Here is a 23,309-nt window from a genome sequence, read left to right on the forward strand (position 1 = left end):
TACACACACCTGGCACATAAAGCTGATTCTGATTTGAGGAATGAAAAAAAACAAAAAACAGTGCAAGTACAGCTCCAAAAGGTAAGGTCGTCTCATCATTCAAGTCAACATAAAAAGCAGTTCTTATCAATGCCATTTCTTATTTATATAGTATGGACGGAGAAGTTTTAAGTCGATATTTGTGTGTGTGTGTGTGTGTGTGTTAGTGTGTGTCTTAGTGTGTGTGTGAGAGAGAGAGAGCGAGAGAGAGAGAGAGATATATGTTTTGTATTACGCAGTTCCGGTGTAACAAAGCAGCGCTGCGGAGGGGAAGGGGGGGGTGAACTATCTTGACGGTCAGTCTCAGTTTCACTGCTGCCTGCCACTACTCTAATGTACTGGAGATGCCAAGATGGCTGCAAGCAATTATTTCGGCTTCACACATGGTGCCGGTCCGCAGTACAGGTAATTCAAGCGAAGCAGGCCGGTGTCAGTTTGTCTGCGGAGCGTCAGTTGTCAGTCGCGGGTGTGTGTCGGCGGAGACACTGGCCAGTCGTGGAACTTCACTGCGTGGAGAGACGGCTAGCTTTGTTAGCTCCACGTTAGCTCGCTGAGTCCGCAGGCCGGCGATAGACGACACGCTGCCTGGCATTAGGTGAACCCCCTCTAGTGCGTTCGTCTTCGCACGGAAAGCTGCTAGTGATGGCCCAACTCTTCACCACATGGTGTACTTCAACAAAAAGTCAGTTGCGGCAAGTGTCAGGCTGTTGGTTGAGTCAGCTGAGCTGGCTGCAGCCGTGACGGGTGAGGTTTTGGCCGGCGTTTAGGATTAAGAGGAGAGCGCTAACATTGGCTCTGGCGCTCCTGAGTGTCCTGTGTCTCACAAACAGTGCATTTGTTGCAGCTAAATGTTTAATAACGACGCGCTGCCAAACAGGAAAAAGTACGCAAATGAAAATGAGCACCGGCCACCAGTGAAACTAGCAGCGTTGGGTTGGGGTTTGGCAAGTTTGCGCGGCAGGTAAATCATCTAAACTGTGATCTTGACAGGTAATTAGATATATTTAGCATGCCATGTAACTATCATCCACTGAACTGTGAAGCTTCTCTTTTTTGTCTGTGGCAGGACAGGACTGATTTCCCTGCACCACACAGAACCTGTATCTTCCTTTCTCACACACGTTTCCCTGCAGGTTTCCCCTCATTAGTTTACCCACCAAACTCTTTCCTCTGACATGAAACCATTGATAACTGGTCTTTAAGACCAGTTCAACCCAGTTCTTGATTGAACATAAAAACTGCAAAATGTCAGAAAATAGTGGGAAAATGTCCATCACAGTTCAAGGCGGCGTCTTCAGATGTCTTGTTTTGACTGGCCAACCGTCCAAACCCAAATATATTCAGTTTACTGTGATACAAAATAGAGATAAGCAAATAATCTTTATATCTAGGAGACTGACAACTGCAATTTTTTTTGGCATTTTTCCTTGAAAATTACAAAAATAGTTGTAGAATATTTCACAGCCTGGTCGACTGACTGTTTAAGCGACTAATCGTTGCAGCTCTAGCTTTAGATTTCATGCAATGCTTTCTAAGTGCAGGGTTACAGTATCTGTCATTACGTGTGGGCAATATGGATTAAATCTTCTATCCTGGTTTATGTAATTGACAGGAATGGCTACTCCCAGCAAATTAAATATCTGAGAAATTAATGTACTTGATCATTTTGATGCAAAAATCCTCAATAATACATTAGTGCCTTAAAGCGGGTCTGCTCGTCAGTTGCAAAATTTCCCCGTGATGACCTCACACACCCACAGGCATTAAAGGGATAGCTCCGATGGCATTAATATAGTAAAATCTGACGGATGATAAATTTATATCGTCTCCCAGTATATATTTTCATAATGCCCAGCCCTGTCTGTTGTTCTTAACTCTGAGCTATTCGATCAGCAGTGAGAGAGTGTCAAGTTTTTTTTCTACATTTAGTTTTGTGAAAGCACAGGCATCACTTTTCAGAAATGTAAATCATTTAACACACAGGCTTTCTGGTGCCAGTTTTGATAGCGAGAATGGGTCAGGGCAGACAAGTAGGTCAACAGCCTAGTGTTTGACTTGACTTATTGATTAGTTTTCCTGTTTATTTTAACTGATGAAGTATCTGGAATGGTGTCAGACCCTAATGTTTAGAAATGAGTCACTGCATGGTATGTAGGAAATTCAGTTAATGCTTCTTCAGTCTTCTCAGCCTTGTCAAGAGTACTAGTTAATGAAATTACAGGCGTTTCTATCGAGGAACTATTAAGCTACTCGGTGGACAATGCACAGACTAGTCAACATAGGACAAGTCGTTTTTTTTCAAAGCTCTTCTCAGTTGTCTCTATTTTTATGTATTTGTCTTTCTCCTGCGTACATTTTATTGTTCAACTGTTTCGTCTTTGCACTAGATCCAGTATATTTTTCAAATCGGATAGATCAGTGATGTTATCACTCTTACAGCATGTGTGCTCTTTTGACCTTAAGGCATCATTTAATTTTAGCCCTCTCATGTTCTTGTCCATCCTGACACTGAAAGCTTAATAAAGATGCGGATAGCGTCACTCGTTGATGTCATTGCCAGGAACTGCTGCCTGCATCCTAAACCTCGCTAATGACAGAGCTGCTGTGGCGTTGTTGTTTTCATATTTCTGTGTTTTCTGACAGACATAAAACATTAGAGAGAGGTCATTGCATGGCTGCTCAGTCGCATTATTTTGGTATGTGTAATCATAGTTTTGTGCTTTTTTTTGTTTGTTGTTTTTTTTTTTTTTAATATTTGTAAATTTTAGGCAAGTTTTGTTCATTCTGAAGCGGAGCTAAAGCAATTATTAGTAGTTGATTTATTGATTCACAATTTTTCAGCGACTATTTGAGTCATTTTTAAGCATAAATGCCAGGCAGTACCTACTCCCAGCTATTCAACTGGGATGACTTGCTTCTTTTCTTTGACTTCTGTGATGTTAAAGTGAATATCTTGGGGTTTTTGATATTTGGTTGAACAAATTAAAAAAATCACAAAAAAGCTTGACAGTGCAGTTAGACACTGCAAAATGTTTTTGAAAAGCCTTTATTCTTGTTAGAGTTCAGGTTTTTCCCCTAGGATAAAGGTTGTAGTGAATGTTTTTGTAAAGTTTAATGTTGCTCATAAAGCAATTTGAAGTTTACCTTCTTGTGTCACTTCATTTCCCTCCTCCTCTCCTCCCCTTCAGTACCCAGCCTCCCCCGGCCTACTCCCATCCCTCCACAGCCAGTTACAGTGTCCAGCAGGCTCCAGCTGTGGCTCATGCAGTGACTGCATCCTATTCTCCAGCTCCAGTCCAGGCAGCGCGGCCTGTTGCCTCCGCCCCTTACCCTGCTTATCAGAGCCACCAGGCCCCTCCAGACTACGCCTACAGGCAGCCGGACCCCCCAGCTCCCCCACAGCCCACCACCACCCCACAGACGTACCAGGTATACTCGGACACGGTCAGTCTCTTTCTGCTTCCTTTATGATTTCTGCTTTATTTATTGCATGATGTGGTCTTATTAGATGTTATGTAACAGTTTTTGTTTTGAGTCATATAATTTGACTCGAATTATTTAAAGCTGCTAAGACACCAGGGCAGACAGCAGTGCATGAAGCTTCTGCACCGACTTTCATCACGATTGTTGTAATTTACACATACAAAAAACTTTTGCCAGCACTTAATGCATAGTTAAGATATCTGTGCATTTTTGAAAAATCTTGCTGTGGTTATCTACTTTAATATGCTGCTCTCCCATTGGATTGAATGCTCTCTCGTAAATGCCAGCAGGACAACTACAGCTACGGACGCCCTGCCGCTGTGACCACCTATGACAATAAACAGTACTATCAGACGAGTATAGCTTCAGCTCAGAGGACACCCACAGAAAATTACTACCAGACTGGTGAGTCAGTTTATTTTTATTATCATGTTGTGTTCAAGGTTTCAGTCAATGTTACGGCTAAGCGATAATTCAACATTATCATTTTGTCCTGACTACAGAGCCCGACGGATATCAAATCAACATGGCAGATATCATGAGCTGATTTTAGCTTATTATCGGTAACAGGAAATTGCAGTACAGAAATTCCCAATATATCTTGTGTCACTGTTACATAGTTTGTCCACTAAAGAGCACTGACAAGTTTATTTTTCATCTGTAAAATGTCCTGCTCAGGAAAGATATCTTCGTCACAGTCCTTTTAAATGCCCCTATCTTTAAAAAGTCAGCTTTTAAGAAATTCAAACACAACCCATACACTGTACTGTGATATGAGTCTGAGATACACTGAGCTTTGACACCTGTGTTTCATCTTACAGTTAGCATTTTTCAGACTGTCTTTTTGAGTTCCTCATGAACCCGTTTTCCCTTGTCGGGAATTTATTTCCTCATGAGCACAAACTCACACAGGTTGGACTGGGCCTTTTAAACATTTTCAAGGCTGGTTAAAGGCCCCTTTGCACTGTGCGATTTTGGGCCATTTTAGACGTAAATTAACAGTCGTGAGAAAAAATTCGTATCGAAATCTGTGATCCACCGACAGCTTTCTGAACTTTGGCGACCACAGCCATGCTGCAGCAAAATTCAGACAGTGTCAGAAATGTAGGATCAAAATCTCACAATGTGACTGCTACTATGACCCAAATCTAAAAACCAAACAATCGGAATACAACATGAAGTGATGCAGATTCCACCGGCAAGTATTGTAAGAACACGGAGAAGAAAATGTTTTCCAGCTTTGTAAACACTGACCCCAAAGGAGGCATAAAAAGCCTTTTTGGCTCGCTCTAGTCTGTGGCTTGTTATAGTTGACTAGATGACAGCACAAGGTTAACGTTAATGTGTGTGTGAATTCAGTTTCACAAAAAGGATTGTTGTCTCTAATATAAGCAGTGTTTCAGGTCTAATTAACAGTGTAAACACGACACACACACACACCTCAGTCTTGGTGGGGATTTTTCGATCATAACTCTCGGTGTTATTTACTTTGCACTTTTGAAGGGTAATATGATATATGTGAAATGAAGATCCTGCCTGCCCTCCCAAAAACTCTTAACGGGCAGTCCCAGAGGATGGGATGGATGGATGTTTCAGATCTCTCTTGTTCTCTTCTCTCGTTGATCTGATGCCCTTCCTCTCCACCTCTACTCCCCTCTCTCCTTGTTGCCCCCCCATCTCTCTCACTCTATCAGTAGGCGTGAAGAGCGCTTACAGTCCAGCGCCATCCACTGTGTACAGCCAGCCGCCTCCTCCACAGAGGCAGGTAACGGCCCTGAAACCTCTGGCCCCTTCGAGCTCTGTGTCCACCAGCTACAACATCTACCCAGTGTCCACCAGTGTCCAACAGCCTCCAACGCCCATTTCATCCTACACCCTCGGCTCTTCCTTCAGCTCCACCGTTGCAGCCACCTCCTACTCAGGTAAGATGAAATAAGACATAAGACAAGATAAAACTTTATTCATCAGTTTTTGTGCCAACAACGCTTGATATACTCTATGAAATTAAAATATGCACAGTAGAACAAATGTACTATATACGCATACAAAATAAAAATACACACACATAGTAAAATAAGATGAACGTAGTAAAGGAAGGTGCCAAGTACAAATGAAGGTGCAGCCCTTTAATGAAAGTGCTGGATACTGTTTCCCATTTTACAAGATAAAGCAATGCGAAAAACTGTTGTTATTGAGTACAATAACTGAGTTATTTGTACCATCAACTCGTGTCCTTTAACTGTCGGCAAACCATCCCTCATTTGTGGAGTAGAATATACTATACATGAATCTGCAGGTCAAAGTTGAACACAATGCAAAAAAACTGCTCCCAGGCTTAATTTTACTGTAAAATTTTGGCATTGTAAATGCCGGTGTGAGCAGGCTTTTAGTGATTGTTTTCTTATTAGGCTTGAGTAATAATTGCCAGTTGATACTTGAAATTGTTAAGTTGTCATCACGTGTAACAGATGTTTAGTTGGATTGTTGGATTGATTTTGGGATTGTTTTTGTCCTCCTCGGTCTTTATTTAGCCTGGATGCTGCCCCTGGTAAAAATTGAAGTGCAGCATCTTGCTTGCATGACTACTGAGTGTTCATATTTCACCCATATCTTGCATTCTCATCTCTAATAACTCTCTGTCCTCGCTCTCCTCCCCTGCTCTCACCCTCAGGCATTAACTACTCCAGTTATGATTCAACTGGCTACACCTCCACATCCACCCCCTCCTATTACCAGCCGGCCCAGCAGACTCTCGCCCAGCCGCAGCCTCCACCTCAGCAACCACAGCAGCCCCAACAGCCCCAGCCCCCCATCCAGCCGCCACCCAAGCAACTGACAAGCTCATCATGGAGCAACTCGGGGAGCAACATGGTGACAGCTCCGGCCGGAAACACCTACAAAAAGCCGACGTTTCACCAGAACAAACTGCAAAAGCCCAAAGGGCCTCCGAAGCAGCCACAGCTCCACTACTGTGACATTTGCAAGATCAGCTGTGCAGGCCCTCAGGTAAGATATTACAAAATGATGAGAGGATGAATTAACAAGATTTTATTTTTTTTAAGGGCTTTTAACATAACAGTGCCATTGTGATGTGCATCATACAGAGCACCCAAGAACACAAACTAATAAAAAAACAGTACATGTTTGAATGTCTATATGAAATAGCTGGTATCACCAGTTGCTTATTTCATCAACAGAATAAAAACAAAGGAAAAGTAACACTATATAACAATATGAATAATTCTCTTTCTTTATGTGCATGTTTGGATGCTCCATCTTGCTAACTGGTTTGATTTATTGCACCAGACATACCGGGAGCACCTCGAGGGCCAGAAGCATAAGAAAAAGGAGGCAGCCCTGAAATCTGGGGGACAGACGGGGACCAGCAACGGTCCCAGAGGGGTCCAGACGCAGCTACGCTGTGAGTTATGCGACGTCTCCTGCACTGGAGTGGATGCCTATGCCGCTCATATCCGTGGGGCCAAACACCAGAAGGTTAGCACAGCTGTGATGTTTTTCTCTTTATCTTCAAGTCCTTTCAATATTTGTCGTTATTGATGAAAATATAAGCAGCCGTAGAAGAAACTGACATGCTTTTGTTACTGGACATGGCTGTTGCGTACCCATGTGATGTTCCATCTCAGCTGCCAAGTCTTGGAACAAAAACTCCCCGAGGGATTTAGGATTGGATTAAGTATCAGGCTCCTCAAATGGTTCCATCTCACTCTGTCTCTCTTTGTCAACTTTGGAAAGGTGGTGAAACTTCACACCAAGCTGGGCAAACCTATACCTTCCACTGAGCCGGTGTTGGTGAATTCTGCTCCAGTTGTCACAACCTCGACAGCTGGGAAACCTCCAGTCTCCACCTCCGCTCCTGCCTCAGTCTCAACCACTTCAACTCCCACTGCGACACCGAAACAGGTGGCTGTAAACGCCACTGCTAGAACAGCACCGCCAGTCAAGAAGCCAGTTCCTTCCAAAATAACGGTCATTTGTAAGTTTGTTGATTCCCCTGATCTGATCCATTTAGTTTTGAATACCCGCTGCTCCACTACCAATAGTTAATAGTTAATAGTTAATGTTTACCTCCGTAATAGAGATGCACAGCACACACGTAGCCTAATGTACGCCCAAATTAAAAAAGGATATAATTTTTGGAAGCTGCAGCCTGCATCACTTCTTTCCTTTTAATTGTTTAAATTGTTTCCTGTTTTGTGTAATATAACCAGAATTTTAATTATAAAGTGTAGTGGCATGAAGGTTTCAGCGGGATTAAGTAGACCCTCTTTTTCTTGAGCATGAACGTAATACTTAAGTTTACTTGCAATTTTCAGACAATTGTAGCGCTTTCTAAATATTGTTCACCTGCAAAGGGCGCTGAAATAATAGAGTCAAATTCCAGTTGTTTTTCCATTTGCTGTGCCGTCATCAAATATATGGGTTTATTTTGAAAGCTTCTGCCGTGCAATTCAGTTTTACCAACCAATAATTTGGCTTGCATGCAACATATCACTCTGCTCAGCAGCAGCAGCAGCAGCAGCAGCAGCAGCAGCAGCAGCAGCAGCAGCAGCAGCAGCAGCAGCAGCAGCAGCAGCAGCAGCAGCAGCAGCAGCAGCAGCAGCAGCAGCAGCAGCAGCAGCAGCAGCAGCAGCAGCAGCAGCAGCAGCAGCAGCAGCAGCAGCAGCAGCAGCAGCAGCAGCAGCAGCAGCAGCAGCAGCAGCAGCAGCAGCAGCAGCAGCAGCAGCAGCAGCAGCAGCAGCAGCAGCAGCAGCAGCAGCAGCAGCAGCAGCAGCAGCAGCAGCAGCAGCAGCAGCAGCAGCAGCAGCAGCAGCAGCAGCAGCAGCAGCAGCAGCAGCAGCAGCAGCAGCAGCAGCAGCAGCAGCAGCAGCAGCAGCAGCAGCAGCAGCAGCAGCAGCAGCAGCAGCAGCAGCAGCAGCAGCAGCAGCAGCAGCAGCAGCAGCAGCAGCAGCAGCAGCAGCAGCAGCAGCAGCAGCAGCAGCAGCAGCAGCAGCAGCAGCAGCAGCAGCAGCAGCAGCAGCAGCAGCAGCAGCAGCAGCAGCAGCAGCAGCAGCAGCAGCAGCAGCAGCAGCAGCAGCAGCAGCAGCAGCAGCAGCAGCAGCAGCAGCAGCAGCAGCAGCAGCAGCAGCAGCAGCAGCAGCAGCAGCAGCAGCAGCAGCAGCAGCAGCAGCAGCAGCAGCAGCAGCAGCAGCAGCAGCAGCAGCAGCAGCAGCAGCAGCAGCAGCAGCAGCAGCAGCAGCAGCAGCAGCAGCAGCAGCAGCAGCAGCAGCAGCAGCAGCAGCAGCAGCAGCAGCAGCAGCAGCAGCAGCAGCAGCAGCAGCAGCAGCAGCAGCAGCAGCAGCAGCAGCAGCAGCAGCAGCAGCAGCAGCAGCAGCAGCAGCAGCAGCAGCAGCAGCAGCAGCAGCAGCAGCAGCAGCAGCAGCAGCAGCAGCAGCAGCAGCAGCAGCAGCAGCAGCAGCAGCAGCAGCAGCAGCAGCAGCAGCAGCAGCAGCAGCAGCAGCAGCAGCAGCAGCAGCAGCAGCAGCAGCAGCAGCAGCAGCAGCAGCAGCAGCAGCAGCAGCAGCAGCAGCAGCAGCAGCAGCAGCAGCAGCAGCAGCAGCAGCAGCAGCAGCAGCAGCAGCAGCAGCAGCAGCAGCAGCAGCAGCAGCAGCAGCAGCAGCAGCAGCAGCAGCAGCAGCAGCAGCAGCAGCAGCAGCAGCAGCAGCAGCAGCAGCAGCAGCAGCAGCAGCAGCAGCAGCAGCAGCAGCAGCAGCAGCAGCAGCAGCAGCAGCAGCAGCAGCAGCAGCAGCAGCAGCAGCAGCAGCAGCAGCAGCAGCAGCAGCAGCAGCAGCAGCAGCAGCAGCAGCAGCAGCAGCAGCAGCAGCAGCAGCAGCAGGTAGCAGCAGCAGCAGGTAGCAGCAGCAGCAGCAGCAGGTAGCAGCAGCAGCAGGTAGCAGCAGCAGCAGCAGCAGCAGGTAGCAGCAGCAGCAGCAGCAGCAGCAGCAGCAGCAGCAGCAGCAGCAGCAGCAGCAGCAGCAGCAGCAGCAGCAGCAGCAGCAGCAGCAGCAGCAGCAGCAGCAGCAGCAGCAGCAGCAGCAGCAGCAGCAGCAGCAGCAGCAGCGGCAGCAGCAGCAGCAGCAGCAACAGTCGCTGCCAAGGTGGAGGGGCCCATGCTACAGTCAGTTCAGAAGATGGAGCCTCAGAGTGAGGATGAGGACTGCGACAGAGCAGGAGGCCAGGGAGACATCCAGCCTGTGGGACACGACTATGTAGAGGAGGTAGGTGGGAAATTCTAAGAAAAATTATCATGGTATTCAGTATGAGCTTAATTCTACCTGCAGGGCTCCAGACTAACTTTTTCCACTAGTAGCACTGGTGCTTCCCACTCAAGATTTTAGGAGCACCAGCACCAAAATGAATGATCGTTACTTAAATCGACATGCAACGCAACACATTCCACCTACACATACTGTAATTAACATGCCTTGAGCATTCGCATGATGGACTTCAACATGGCTAATCAAAATATTCACCCGCCTCCCTTGATGCAGGATCTGTGTGTCTCGCGTTCCTTGGTTGACAGATCAGTGTCACCATCAATCGTGAAGGACAGATAAGTGGAATCCATTGTCTTTTCTCTGGTCATCTTTTTCGGTAAATCTGCAATGACTCCAATGAACCGCACACATGCTGTGTCATTGCTGTGAGTCGGATTCACTTGAACTCCAATCTTTTTTAACAAATCGCTGTGAGTCTTGAATTCAGTGAATGGCAGCTCGTCCTTCACAATTTGATAGGCTGTATTGAATTTTATTAGTGGATTAATGGATTCCTGCCTTCGAAATGTTGCTGGCAGAGGTGCAGCAATTCCATCAGTGCATCTGTCTCTGCATAGATTATGCTTCATGCTGTTGCTGTGCTTTACAAGTGTTTTATGATTAAAGTTAGCTGTCGAGTGGGCAAACTTAATTTTCCCCACAAATATTGGGCCACACACACACACACACACATCAATTCTTGCTCCTTCCTGGTGTTTCACATGATATACAATGATAATTTTAAAAAACAACAACAAAAATAAACGGGGCATATTTGCAAATTGCACTGGTGCTTTTAGTTATAAAATCTAGTAGCTCTGTCTCCAAATGCAAAATGCGACTAAACAGTTGAAGTCTAGAACTTGGTTATCAGTCTCAAGGTCATAAAGTAGTGTATCACAGATGAACAGACGGTGGTCCAGGGTCTTAAAAATGATACTTTAGGTATTAAAATTGATACTCTGTTGTAAAGTATTCTGATTACATCTTTGTCACATCTTTTATTAAGTACATTTGTACTACAGGTATCAGTGTGGATATCCTTTCTTGATCATTTAAGTGGTTGTCCTGCTTTGTTGTGAATTCCCCATAACTGTATTGTCTTTTACAGGTCCGTAATGATGACGGCAAAGTGATTCGATTTCACTGTAAACTGTGTGAGTGCAGCTTCAATGACCCCAATGCTAAAGACATGCACCTGAAGGGAAGAAGGCACAGACTGCAATACAAGGTGAGAAGGTTAAAGCATCACTGAGCTGATTTCCTGTCTGCCTGGTTACTCGGAGAGACATGAGTTGTTTCATTCAGTTATGATCAAGGTTGAGATGCCTGTTTTCAAGCCCAAACTCAGTAGAATCTCTTCCTCTTCCTCCTCTTTTGCTTGGACAGAAACAAAACAAGGCATTTCAGCCATTATCTGATAAGGAGCAGGGTTGAATGGTTGGACTGGTTTGTCTGGTTTGGACAGCAATTTCTGGATACGTTGCTTGGTTTCAGTAGTTTTTTTTCTTTTCTTTTTTCTCTTTTCTTTTCCCTCAAACTCTCACTTCACTATAAGTTTAATATGGCCAAATAAATAATGCAGATTTGTTGGGTTACATTTTTTCTGCTGTAACATGACTTCATGTGCATTAAATGATGATTTTATAGCAGGCCTTAAATGCTTCCTTTTAGCCAAGTCTAAGCAATTCCATCTTCAAGACAAGACAGTCGATTAAATCCCTGCGCAAACATAAAGATGTGTCAGTGATGACACCAGTAACAAAATGAACAATCAGAGATTTTGAGGCTTCAAAAATTTTGCTTCTTTACTTAGCCGCTATGTATATGTACACGACTTTGTCCTTGAAAGGTTGTCATTCTGCAGATTGCTTAAAAAAGCTCAAGTTTAAATGGTGAATAAAAGTCCAGAAAGGAGAGAAAAAAAGACTACTTTTTTATTGTATCTGCACTACTGTGGAAATGGCATGATAAAGTACAGGATTGCATGTCCACTGACTCTCATTACATTCACGTTACGTTGCCCTAAGGTTTGTTCTGTCCTCTTCTGTCTCTGTAGAAGAAAGTGAACCCAGAGCTTCCAGTCGAAATAAAACCAAGTAACCGGGCCAGGAAGTTGCAGGAGAGCAAGCTGAAGAAGCAGAAGCAGAAGGCGGTGCTGAAGAGACAGAGAGACGATGAGCAGCGTTGGCACATGGAGATGAGGTCAGACTTGTGGCTAAAGATCTTAGTCAAAATCCAAACGCATTCCCACTCTGACGTTTGCAAATTTCCTTGGTTGGGCCAGAAAAGACTAAAAAGGAAAAGATGGGGAAGATGCATTAATACAGGTAATATTAGTAAAGGGGAAGTCTTAAAGTTCATCAGCTGACTGTTCGACTGACGCATGTACACATGGAAAAAAAATGGAATTTCATGCCTCATTTTATTGACTCTTTACCCATTTTCTTGACTCTCTGACTTTGGTCAATCGCACAGTCTTTCTTGATTGTACAATGAAATACACATCTGTCAACCATTAGAGGAAGATTATGGGTAGATTAGGGGTAATCACTTCAGTAAGTTTCCAGTTTGTACAATGATTTTTTTTTTTTTTTTTGTCTTGTCATACCAGGCCTGTGCTTATTCATTCTTCAGTTACACAGGGAAATGCAAATTTACTCACTTTAGACTCGCTTAAACTAACACAGCGCTTTTTACAAAGGACCTCTACACAATATTTCTTTTATATAATCAAAGGTAGATCAGAGTATTTGTTTTGGTAAAGTGCTTTTGTATGGACTACTGAGGGAATAAATGAATTTTAATGAATGACAGTAAAAACTTCTCCCTCTCCTGCAGGCGATATGAGGAGGACATGTACTGGAGGAGGATGGAGGAGGAGCAGATGTACTGGGGGGAGCAGAGACGCAGGATGGCTCCTCCACCGCTAATGAGCCGTCCTGGTATGCCAGTGCCCCCCCTACTGGTGAGCGTTGCAACTTCACTTCTTTTGTATGTTTTGAAGGCTCTTAAAAAAAGAAAAAAAAAAGAAAATGCAACTTTGATCAAAACTTAGTAACACGTGTGATCTCTTGATTCTCCCCTCTCCCTTAAGACGTGCGTGCGTCGGCCTGACTCTCCTGATGACCGTCACATCATGGCCAAGCACTCCACCATTTACCCAGTGGAAGAGGAGCTGCAGGCTGTTCAGAGGATCGTCTCCCACTCTGAGAGAGCCCTGAAACTGGTGTCTGACTCCCTCTTGGACAAGGAGACGCCGGCTGTTGCCACTGCTGCTACTGAAGGAGGAGACGAGAAAGGGTAAAAAGTGACTTTGGCCAGATAACTTACATTTTTCTCAGGGCACGTTGTTAAAAACAAGGATTAAAGTAGTTGAAGCCTAAAAGCACTTTTATTGTTTTGACATAACCAGAGAGCTACGCAGAGATGCACGAGTATCAAATATAAGTGCAGAGCTGCAGCTTTGTGGTCTGGCAAATATAGAAGCCATGCATAAATAAAATGTTAATTTTGACTCTGTCTCTGTTTAAGATTCATCAAGTTGCTACAAATGCAACTGAAAGTCTCATCTCAAGATGATACTAAATTTAAAAAGGTCTGTTAGACCAGCCCTGCAACTCTTTATCTTTAACTGTTTTTTTTTTTTTTTTTTTAAATCTCTGACAGTACTGAAAACCCAGCCCGGCTGCTAAAAGGTGTGATGAGGGTGGGCATCCTGGCCAAAGGCCTGCTGCTTCGTGGGGACAGAAATGTGGAACTCATCCTGCTTACCGCTAAGAAACCCACCATCTCTTTACTGAAGAACATCGCCAAGCAGCTGCCGAAAGAACTGGCGGTAAGAAAACCCCATAAGTAACCTAAAAGACTGTTGATTTAGGAAATGTTTTGTTTCTTTCCATGCTGTGTGTGAGGGTGTGGGAGGGAAGGATTGCGGTAAATAGGGAATTCACAACATTAACATTATCACATTTAAAGTGTTATCTTACAGATTTAATATTTCCTTAAATTAACTGTTTGTTGGATCATATAGAAGAACTAAAATCAAAACCTTTACCAAAATATCATCTTGTCAGGTGCAGTAGACATTTCCAAAGAGGAACGTATTCTTTGTCATCCAGTGTCTTATGACTTGTATCATAAGAGCAAGATACTGAGGGGACTGAAAGATGTTATAGTTGTGTAACAAATAGACGGGGAACCAGAAGTTTTTACTCTTAAAACTTTGGTTATAAAAGAGAGCAACTAAAATGTATTAACTGAACATTGTGATGTAGAAATTGCTGTATTCCCACATGTTTTATCAATCAGGACATACCAGAAAAAAATCAAAGCCTGGCAAAAACTCACGTCATGCTAGTTGGGTTTATCTCATATGCTAGAGCAGTTCATTTACCATTAGTGAACATGTACAACTGTCCCCCACAGCCAGAAATAAGAGCTGTTTGTCCTCCACACATGTATTAAGATTCTAATTACAAACATCTTCACTGTGAGAATGAAATTTCTAGAGTTGACTCTTGGTATTTCAGTTTTCTGTGGATATACAATCCTCATATTTTCTGGTATTGACATACCTAAAACTCAGTAAAGCTAACTTTTAAACTCCTCTTCAGTATGTTTTCCATTCATTGTTGTTAGAAGATTTTTAGGCTTTATCCCAAGAGAATTATGTACGTCTTAAGCAAACTGTGTGGATTCTAGGTTTGGGAGATTTTTTCCATGTTCACAAATGACTAAACTGCCCAGAGGCTAAAGAGAAAAACCCATGTGATTTTCCATTTGAAGCCCACAAAACAGAGGTTTGGTACCAAATACAAGGTTGTGATGTGTTGTAATTCTTCACTCTTCCTCCCTCCTGCTTTAGCTGTAATGAGTATTTCATTAAGTGTGCTTTTCACTGATCTTTAGATTTACTGCCTGGTTATGACACCTGAATCCTACAGAGTGAGATGGGGCTTTTCTTTTTTATTAACTGCCCCCTTTTCTCTCTTAAACCTGACTATTGCAAGACATTGTTGAGAAATGCTTTTGTTCTCATTACTGGCCTTGTTTAAATAAGGCAACTATAATCCCAATAGCCTTGAGAGAAAAAACCCAGGGTTAAAAACAAAACAGGATTGCCCTGTAATCTTGCCAAAAATGGCTATTCTTTGCCCCTACACCCCTCCTCCTCTGTAGTGAGTAATCCCAAGTGTCCTTTTAACCGGCAGACATTTTCTGAAGATCAGTATGAGGTGCAGGCTCACCCCGAGGAGGCGAACATCGTGATATTTTCAAGCAAGGAACCCAAAATGCAGGTGACCATTTCTCTCACCTCGCCGCTGATGAGGGAGGACCCTGCTGCTGAGAAGGAGAAGCAGGCAGGAGGAAAAGCGGCTGAGAAAGGTTAGAGAAGCCAAAGCTTTCAGTACCAGACAACCAAATGTTAGCGATGTCTGTAATACACAGTATATACATAGATATATAGATATATATATATCTATATATATAGTTATATATATATATCCCTTGCTCCACCTTACACCCATTAGCAGCCTAAATTTTAGGCTGAAAAACTTAAATTACACAGAATGAGAGGTGGGACTTTAACTAAGCCCACATTTAAGATTGCTTTTTTTTCTTTAACCCCTAAAATAAGAATAAACTTACATATTCATTTGTCCCACTCTTTTCATTTCCACGATTTTTCTTTTTCTTTTTTTTTTTCTTTTTTTTTTTTTTTGCGGTTACACTAGTTCCCAATATCCTTCTTTTCCACAACATGGGAATCAAAAGCCGGGCTCTCCGACCTTTCTGTGCCACTAGGGTGTGTGTTTATTTTATGAACACATGCTCAGATAAAACCTTTGGAAAAATATAATATTAGACTGAAGTGATGGTCATTGTTCAGATAATGCCCAGGGATGGAAATGTTTCAAATGGAGAACAATTTTACAAATAAAATAAACATTTTTAGACTGGAGAAAAGTTTTGCTGCTTGTTGCATTTTGGCGATAATACCTATGAGGGGATTTTGAGGTCCAGCGGCTTCCCATTCCCCTGTCTCTCATCCCTGCATCATATTGTGGCATTATCAATGATAAGGTGTTGGAGTGTCATTTTATCGCCTCACAATGATCAGTACTGGAATAATAATAAGATGAACTTAGTGAATCCATAGTCCTTATCCCCCTCCGCATTCAATAGTGCAGGTAATTTCCAAGATCATTGTGTTGCAAACACTCCTCCACCTGCTCCGACAAGTTTCAGCATTTTAATGTGTTTTTCCCATTTGGAAAACATGGTAGAAATGTTTTCTGTGGCCGTTGTCTTTTATATTTTAAAATTTTGTTTGGGTTTGTTGATCAGTGCCCCTTATTCTGTATCAGCAGACCTAGGCAAGCCAAAGGCAAATATGAAGACCACACTTGTACACATACCACTAAGAACAGAAAAGTATAAGCAACCAGGTTGCCCATGTTTATTAAGCTTTCCAGAATAGGAAAACCCTCTTGTTCACTATCATAGGAGGGGCTCAGCTGCTGCTATATCAAAAATCCCAGCTCTATGAGGCGTGATAAATATGGGTCTTTGATTCTAAGTGGTATGGTTGTGTAGACTTCAAACAAGTGGTTTTGTTTTTGTTATGCTTTTCCCCTGTGAGACAGGTTTTGTCCTCTGTTGTTGCTACAGTTCTAAGAAAAATAGAAATGTGGAAACTCCCAAGGCTGATATTGTGAAATATTACCTCATCGTAGTCACCAGTGTAAACACACACAATGTTTTGGACAAACCTGTATTTGTCATTTTTAGGTGACCAGTCTTGTAATTGTGTCTTAAATCTATCCAAAAATTTGTATTCATGAATGTCTAGGTCCAGCACAGAGTTACAAGCATAACTTTGAATTCTGCATTTATAGAGACACTAATTTAAACTTGGCTTTGTCACATTGTGTTGAATAGATTTGACTTCACTGCAATTGGTTTGCTTTTTGAAATTAATGTTGCTTTAAAGAATAGGTTAGACATTTTTCAAGTCTGTCTTAAAATAATAGTAAGTTTCAGTAGTCACAGAAACAGGTTTTGCTTGCTGTAATTATTCTTCATGTTCATACTGCTCATTTAAGAATTGTTTTCCTAATACGATTTCAGTGCATGTGACAAAATCCACACTCCTCGCTAGTCCAGATTAGCAAATGAAGTGGGTGTCTCCCAAAGTTAGTCTTTCAAGTGCAGAGTTTCTCCTTTTTGTTTTTAATCTTCCACTGTGAGTCAACAGGGAAACACAGGGATGGAATTTTAAAAAGACTGTAATTTTGGAAGATATCCACTGGATTTTTCTAACTCAGACTAATGAAGCTTTATATTAACTTAACGTACTTTTGAATGTGTTTTTGCACAAAACAAGCGCTGTGGATTCCCCCCCCCCCCCGGTCACTTACATTGGAAGCATATTAGGAAGAGATCTTGTAATGGCATGCATTGTTTAAAGACAACTTTGAAAAATTGTGAACCTATCCTTAAAAAAATGGAGGCATGAAGGGAAAGTGATGTCTTTGCTCTTGTAACTTTATCTGCTTGAGAAGTTCACTTTTAACATTATTTCCAGTGAGAATGCAACACCTTGTCTCACTTACAAAACTCAAATTTAATGATTACTCTCCAGAGAGATAAATTCCATGTTTCAGTTGTTAAATGCTCCCAAGTGGCGGATGAGACTCTTTTGGACCTACTGTAACATGTTTGCGAAAGTCTCTCATGCAAAGCAGAGGATCAAATGCAAAATAGAGGAAATCCAAAACACTCAGAGTTGGAGTTTAGTAAAGGGAAATTCTAACAGGCTTAATGTGAAAAATGTTCAAGATAATTGTAAATATTTTACATTGTGGTGTGAAATATACTGAATTTGGACATTTGGTTTTTCAATGAAAAAATAGTGGAAGAAATTGCCAAGTTGATGCTTTATGAGCTGTTCAGTTCTTGAACTGTAAAACGTTTACGGTATGATTGAGAGTGATATAACTTCATTATAATAAATGAGAAAATGAGTGAAGTGAAAAGTAAAAGAACTTAAGCTTGATGACATAAGATATGTATCTTTGATGCACCTTTCTCATAAAAGAAATTTTGACTTGTGATAGCAGAAAAATACCACAGGTGTAACAAATAACATCAATAGTGGCTCTGTTCCATTTTGAGTGTCCCAGGAAGTCATGACAGTGAGCCAATGTGCTCGGTACCACAGCCCTGAAATTAAAACACTTAAATGGAATGTGGACATTATTAAAGTTATGAGTTATGCCTGTGTTTAACAAGTCAAAATGTCTTTCTAGCGAAAGGTGAACTAGTTTTAAGTCATTTTAAATCAGTAGGGTCTACACCAAATCTACAAAAATATTGGATTAGTCACTTTAAACTCAAAATGAAATAAAAAAGAACTCCACCACTTTTCCCTCTGAATGCCTTGGATTTCCTTCTTTTTTGCATAGTACCTATAACCTTCCACTCCAACAAAACACACTTGTGCTATTTTACTTTTTTTACTATGTTTTTCCACTCAGAAAATATCTGTAAAACCTAAAAAGGGTCTAGGCCTTCCTTATTTGATTGTCAAATACCTGCTTTTTCTTTCATACCTTCCCCTCGTTGGTTTTCTCACCAAACAAAATTCAAACGAACCAGAAAGTTTTTACGGATTCAAGGAAATGTCTGGCCAGATAAACACGAGCGTCGAGTGGTTTTTACAAGCTCATCCCTGATCAGCGACCACGTCAACAGAAACAATACTTACTATGAACTGCAGTCATCATTTGGGTTTTGCTTTAATTTGACTGTAAGTCGTGAGCCAGTGCTTGTTATCTCCACCAGGTGTGGCTGAGAAGGACCCTCCTGATCTTCTGAATAAGAGGAAATGTCTGGAATACCTGGCTTCTCTGCGTCATGCCAAATGGTTTCAGGTACATGCATCACAAAGTCAGTCTTCAGAGCATCAGAGCACGAGCTCTGTCTTTCCTTTCTCTGTGTGACCCTAAAAGATGTTAAGAAATAACTGTCATTTGAGAGTTTCTTTACAAAACAGGTACATCTGAGAATACTTACTTATACAAAATGGTTAATGGCATGAAATTTAACTTTATAACAAGTAGCTATTTTTCAGTGTTATGTTACACCTGTACATATCTGCTCTGACAGGTCAAACTGTCCTAAAAAGGTCTATAATTTGTGATGATATTTATGATAAATTTATTTAAACACACCTTGTATTATATTGCAGAAGTGGATAAGTGTGAGAATTAAGATGAACTGATACCACCTTACACTAAAACCAGACAGTGGGACTTCCTGTCTAAGACATATAAATAGGGTTGTGATTTGTACGAGGACATTAAGTAGAATTCTTTCCCTGTGGGTCAAAAAAAGAACCACTTTGGTTTACTGATGTGGAATTCAAGGTTATTCCTGTTTCCTTTTTTCTTTGAGGGCTTTCTTCTTCTGTCATGTTTTGTTCTTCTGCCAAACTTTCAGTTATAAACGTCGTATTTGAGACTCTGTTCTCCCAATAACTATGGACAAAGTCTTAAAACAAAAAGCATCTCATTATAACCAGAAAACTTTCTCACCATAATGAGAAAATTGTTGTTGTTTTGGCAACATGTATCTTGTAGTAGACTAACCTGATGTAAAAAGTTACTGTGAAAGTTATTTTTATCAGTGTGGCAGCTGTGAGTTTATTTATAAAAAAAACACAGTGTAAATTGAACTGTAGTGTCAGGAAAAATCCACACGATTGCAATAAATTCCCCGTGGGACTGATTTTGTTAAAGATCCCTACTTCCAAAGCAGATTTGTAGTGTTGAGTTAAATCTCATAGAATTTTCTAAGTTTACACATTCACACTGATCAGTTATATTTACTGTGGTATTTTGAGAAGTTCTAAATGTATATTCTTTCTAGAGCAAATGCCCTTCTATTGTTTTCACTGATCCAATGATTTATTTTTCTCCATTTCCGAAGGCTCGTGCCAACGGGCTGCAGTCCTGTGTGATCATCATTCGGGTGCTGAGAGATTTATGTCAGCGGGTGCCCACCTGGGGGAAGATGCCCTGCTGGGTAAATGGCTTCATCTGTCTGTTATGCTTTGACTTTTGATATACCTGTTGTTGTTGTTGTTAAACTGTCTGCTCTGTACACTATGTATGAGGGTAAATATCATGAGAATATTTTTTAAAAACTGATATATGATATGCTACTGATACAGCTCGTGCTATATCAGTATCTCCTGTAAGCACACCAAATGTCTTCCTCACAGAGTGTTTCAAACAAGAGTCAAGACATGGAAGGAAGGGAAGTTGAATCCTATCTGGGCATCTTCGTTCAGTTTCAGTGTGTTTCTCTCTGTGTGTTCGTCCCTCCAGGCGATGGAGCTGCTGGTAGAGAAGGTTATCAGCAGTGCTACAGGCCCGCTGAGCCCGGGGGAGGCCATGCGCAGAGTACTGGAGTGCATCTCCACAGGCATCCTGCTGCCAGGTCAGAAAAGTTTAATGAGACGCGATTACAGAGATTATTTATTATTTATTATCTGTACATCTGTATAATTGGGCAAACTAATTATAATGACATAAAATAAAAGTATTTCAGATAATGTTACATTAAACGTTTTTACCCATATGAACAGATGTAACCTTTCATAAGTCTTTCATCACAGAGCTCTGACAGAGGAATAATCTGAAAAGGAAAAAAGTTTCAGCTTGGTGCAATAACCTGAAATGACGTGTGGTCCGTTATCAGTCATTGTGTGTCATCATACTGCTTGGTTGAGAGGATGGGTGGAAACCGTCCAAATGTTTCAAAAAGTAGACTAAAATGTCAAAACCCATCCAGACAAATTTTTGCACAACCAATTCAATAAAAATGAGCTCATTTGGGTGGAAAACCACCTGTTCTAGAACCACTGCGTCGGGTCAGACAGCCTCTCCATTCAGTGAATGTCAAATGCTCGTATAGAGCTTTTATCACTTCCAAGTGAAAGTTACCTCATGTCATTTTTTATTTTGAGGACTTTTTATTTTGTTTTTTAATCTGTCGTGCTCCCTCTGTGGCGCTACAAAATCAGCCTGTGTCAAACGTGAACCCTTTGAAAAGTCAATGATTCACTATTTTCTGCCTCTGATTTAGGAACTTCTTATATTACATTTTTATTTTTAATTTGTTTTCTCGTCCTCTCACTTAGATGGACCAGGCTTGATGGACCCCTGTGAGAAGGAGTCAACAGATGCTTTGGAAAGCATGATGCTTCAAGCTAGAGAGGACATAACTGCCAGCGCACAGGTACTCATACAGACCATTTACACCACGGCCACTTATTCTGATTGGCTTGAAGGTGTAGATTAACTTTTAGTAACCAGAGAGTTTAACCATACACCTGTGACGTGGGTGGTAGTTTGCTGTTCTAAATGAATGGGCCTGTATTAAACTCTAGGTAAAGACAGCAAAAGTGAGGCTTAGCTAAAGAGCTTGGAGCCAGGGTTTTTTGTGTCGCGAACAACAACTGAAGAGAAAAAAGCTGCTCAGTGAGAACCACGCAAAAATAATTTCAAACGTGTTTGATATTTGTGTGAATCTGGACGTCCAAATTGGCAGGAGGAAAGAGGACTTTTAAATTAATGTTAGCTACAGTGAAGCTGGTAGTCTGAGTCTGAGGAGCAGCTGCAGGGGAAAGGACATAAGACTGGAGAGGAAATGTGACCAAAACTGAACAGAAAATTAAGAGATGTACTGATGTCTCAGGTTAGTGTGTGTGTGTGTGTGTGTGTGTGTGTGTGTGTGTGTGTGTGTGTGTGTGTGTGTGTGTGTGTGTGTGTGTGTGTGTGTGTGTGTGTGTGTGTGTGTGTGTGTGTGTGTGAGTGTGTGAGAGAGACAGTAGCAGGAACTATATTTTACCATGTTTAAAACAGAGAAGGGTGATCAATATTAGTTTAGGTATAAGTAGCTGATATTTTTAATTTGATGATATAAAGAATTTTTTTTGTCAATTGTAATGGTGTAAGCAAGATAATGAAATGAAAATATACAAGTTGTTGGGTTGTTATCCCTTACTTTACATCTGAATGCACAAGAAAATGTTTATCAAAAATACTTCAAACTGGCACATACCCCATAACGCCACCATCCCTTTTTTCTATGTGCCTCTCTACTGTCAGCTGTCAAATAAGAAACCTAAATACCCAAACAATTATCGAAAAGAAAGAGAAATAAACCTGAAACTCTACAAACGTACATTTCCCATTCCTGTTTTCTTTGGTTTCAGCACGCTCTGCGGCTGCTCGCTTTCCGTCAGATCCACAAGGTTCTTGGCATGGAGTCCCTGCCAGCGTCCAAGGCCAGCGCTCGCAACCGCAAGCGTCGACGGGACGTCAGCGACACAGGGGAGGGAGAGGGGGAGGGCAAAAAAGACAAGAAGGAAGAGGCAGCGAGTGCTTGACCTCTGCCTCCAGAGCAGAGGTGTTTGCTAGTGTAGAGACTGGTAGAATGTCACAACTTTAAAATTTTCTTATCTTGAAAACAATCTTAACACACAGCTATACACATATGAATATAACTGACTTTACATGTTATATGTCTGCCCTTGAATTAAGAGGAATAAGGTGTTGGAGGGAGGAGCACTGAAGTTTGAGAATCTGTACTGCAAATCCTTCTCCCCTGTAGTGATTTCCTGCAGATGTATTGTATTTTAAAGTATGCAGAGAAAATTGGCTCCCTTCAAAAAATCATGAAAATGACTGACTGCATCATTCCATTTCAGTATAATTGCACAGTAAAACTACTGACCATTGTTCCCTTGTTTATTCACAATATTTAAACCACCACTGTCAAATACAGTACAGTTGTTTTCTGTGATGTTAAAGCCTCCAGTACCATTTAATCAGCAGCACCTCAAGCTTTATTTCCAGTCTGAACTCTACTGCTCTTCAGGCCGGTTCAATTTTACCATCCCACTGTCGAGTCAGGAGTCACTGAACTAATGTTGGTGCATGACATCTGTACACATCTGAAATGTGTTTTTCAGTCTGTGTTTAAAAAGAAAAAAAAAAAAGAAGAAAAAAAAGATGGGGGTGTAACTTATTGAAGCCTTGAAACTGTGAGAAAGATCAGAGAAGACTGACTTTGTTTAAGATCTACATACAAACAGTACTGTGATGTTCATTGTGCCTAAGATGACACATTATCCATAGAATAGTGTAACACTTGAGGAAACCTGGCAAGTCCCTCCTGAACTCTCCACGCCCTCTAAAGTCTCCTGTAAAGCTTTGTAGACATTTCCTCCTGATACATTTTGAAAACTCGTGGGAGATTAGATGAAAGCCTCTTGAAATCCAACTAAAGGCCTTCCAATCACATCTCCAAAAAAAAGAAAAAAGGCTACACTAAAATAACTGCTTCGTGCAACATCCCCCCCTGTGGGGTTTTCTGTGGTGGTCACACTGGAGAGTA

The 23,309-nt window shown here is 42.1% G+C and overlaps 1 protein-coding gene across 1 annotated transcript; it reads left to right on the plus strand.

Moving 5' to 3' along the window:
- Positions 1-308: 308 nt before the first annotated feature.
- Positions 309-23,228, plus strand: zfr2 (zinc finger RNA binding protein 2). Its single transcript, XM_040129750.1, has 19 exons — positions 309-444; positions 3,228-3,483; positions 3,813-3,927; positions 5,220-5,444; positions 6,194-6,528; positions 6,829-7,017; positions 7,276-7,516; positions 9,649-9,797; positions 10,948-11,067; positions 11,896-12,041; positions 12,678-12,804; positions 12,934-13,139; positions 13,506-13,674; positions 15,050-15,224; positions 18,687-18,775; positions 19,833-19,928; positions 20,234-20,345; positions 21,049-21,146; positions 22,126-23,228. Exons 1-19 carry the CDS (start codon positions 392-394, stop codon positions 22,297-22,299), a joined length of 3,075 nt encoding a protein of 1,024 aa, XP_039985684.1. The 5' UTR covers positions 309-391; the 3' UTR covers positions 22,300-23,228.
- Positions 23,229-23,309: the final 81 nt, after the last annotated feature.

The sequence above is a fragment of the Xiphias gladius genome, chromosome 6, assembly GCF_016859285.1.
Source record: "Xiphias gladius isolate SHS-SW01 ecotype Sanya breed wild chromosome 6, ASM1685928v1, whole genome shotgun sequence".
NCBI classification, from domain to species: Eukaryota; Metazoa; Chordata; class Actinopteri; order Istiophoriformes; family Xiphiidae; genus Xiphias; species Xiphias gladius.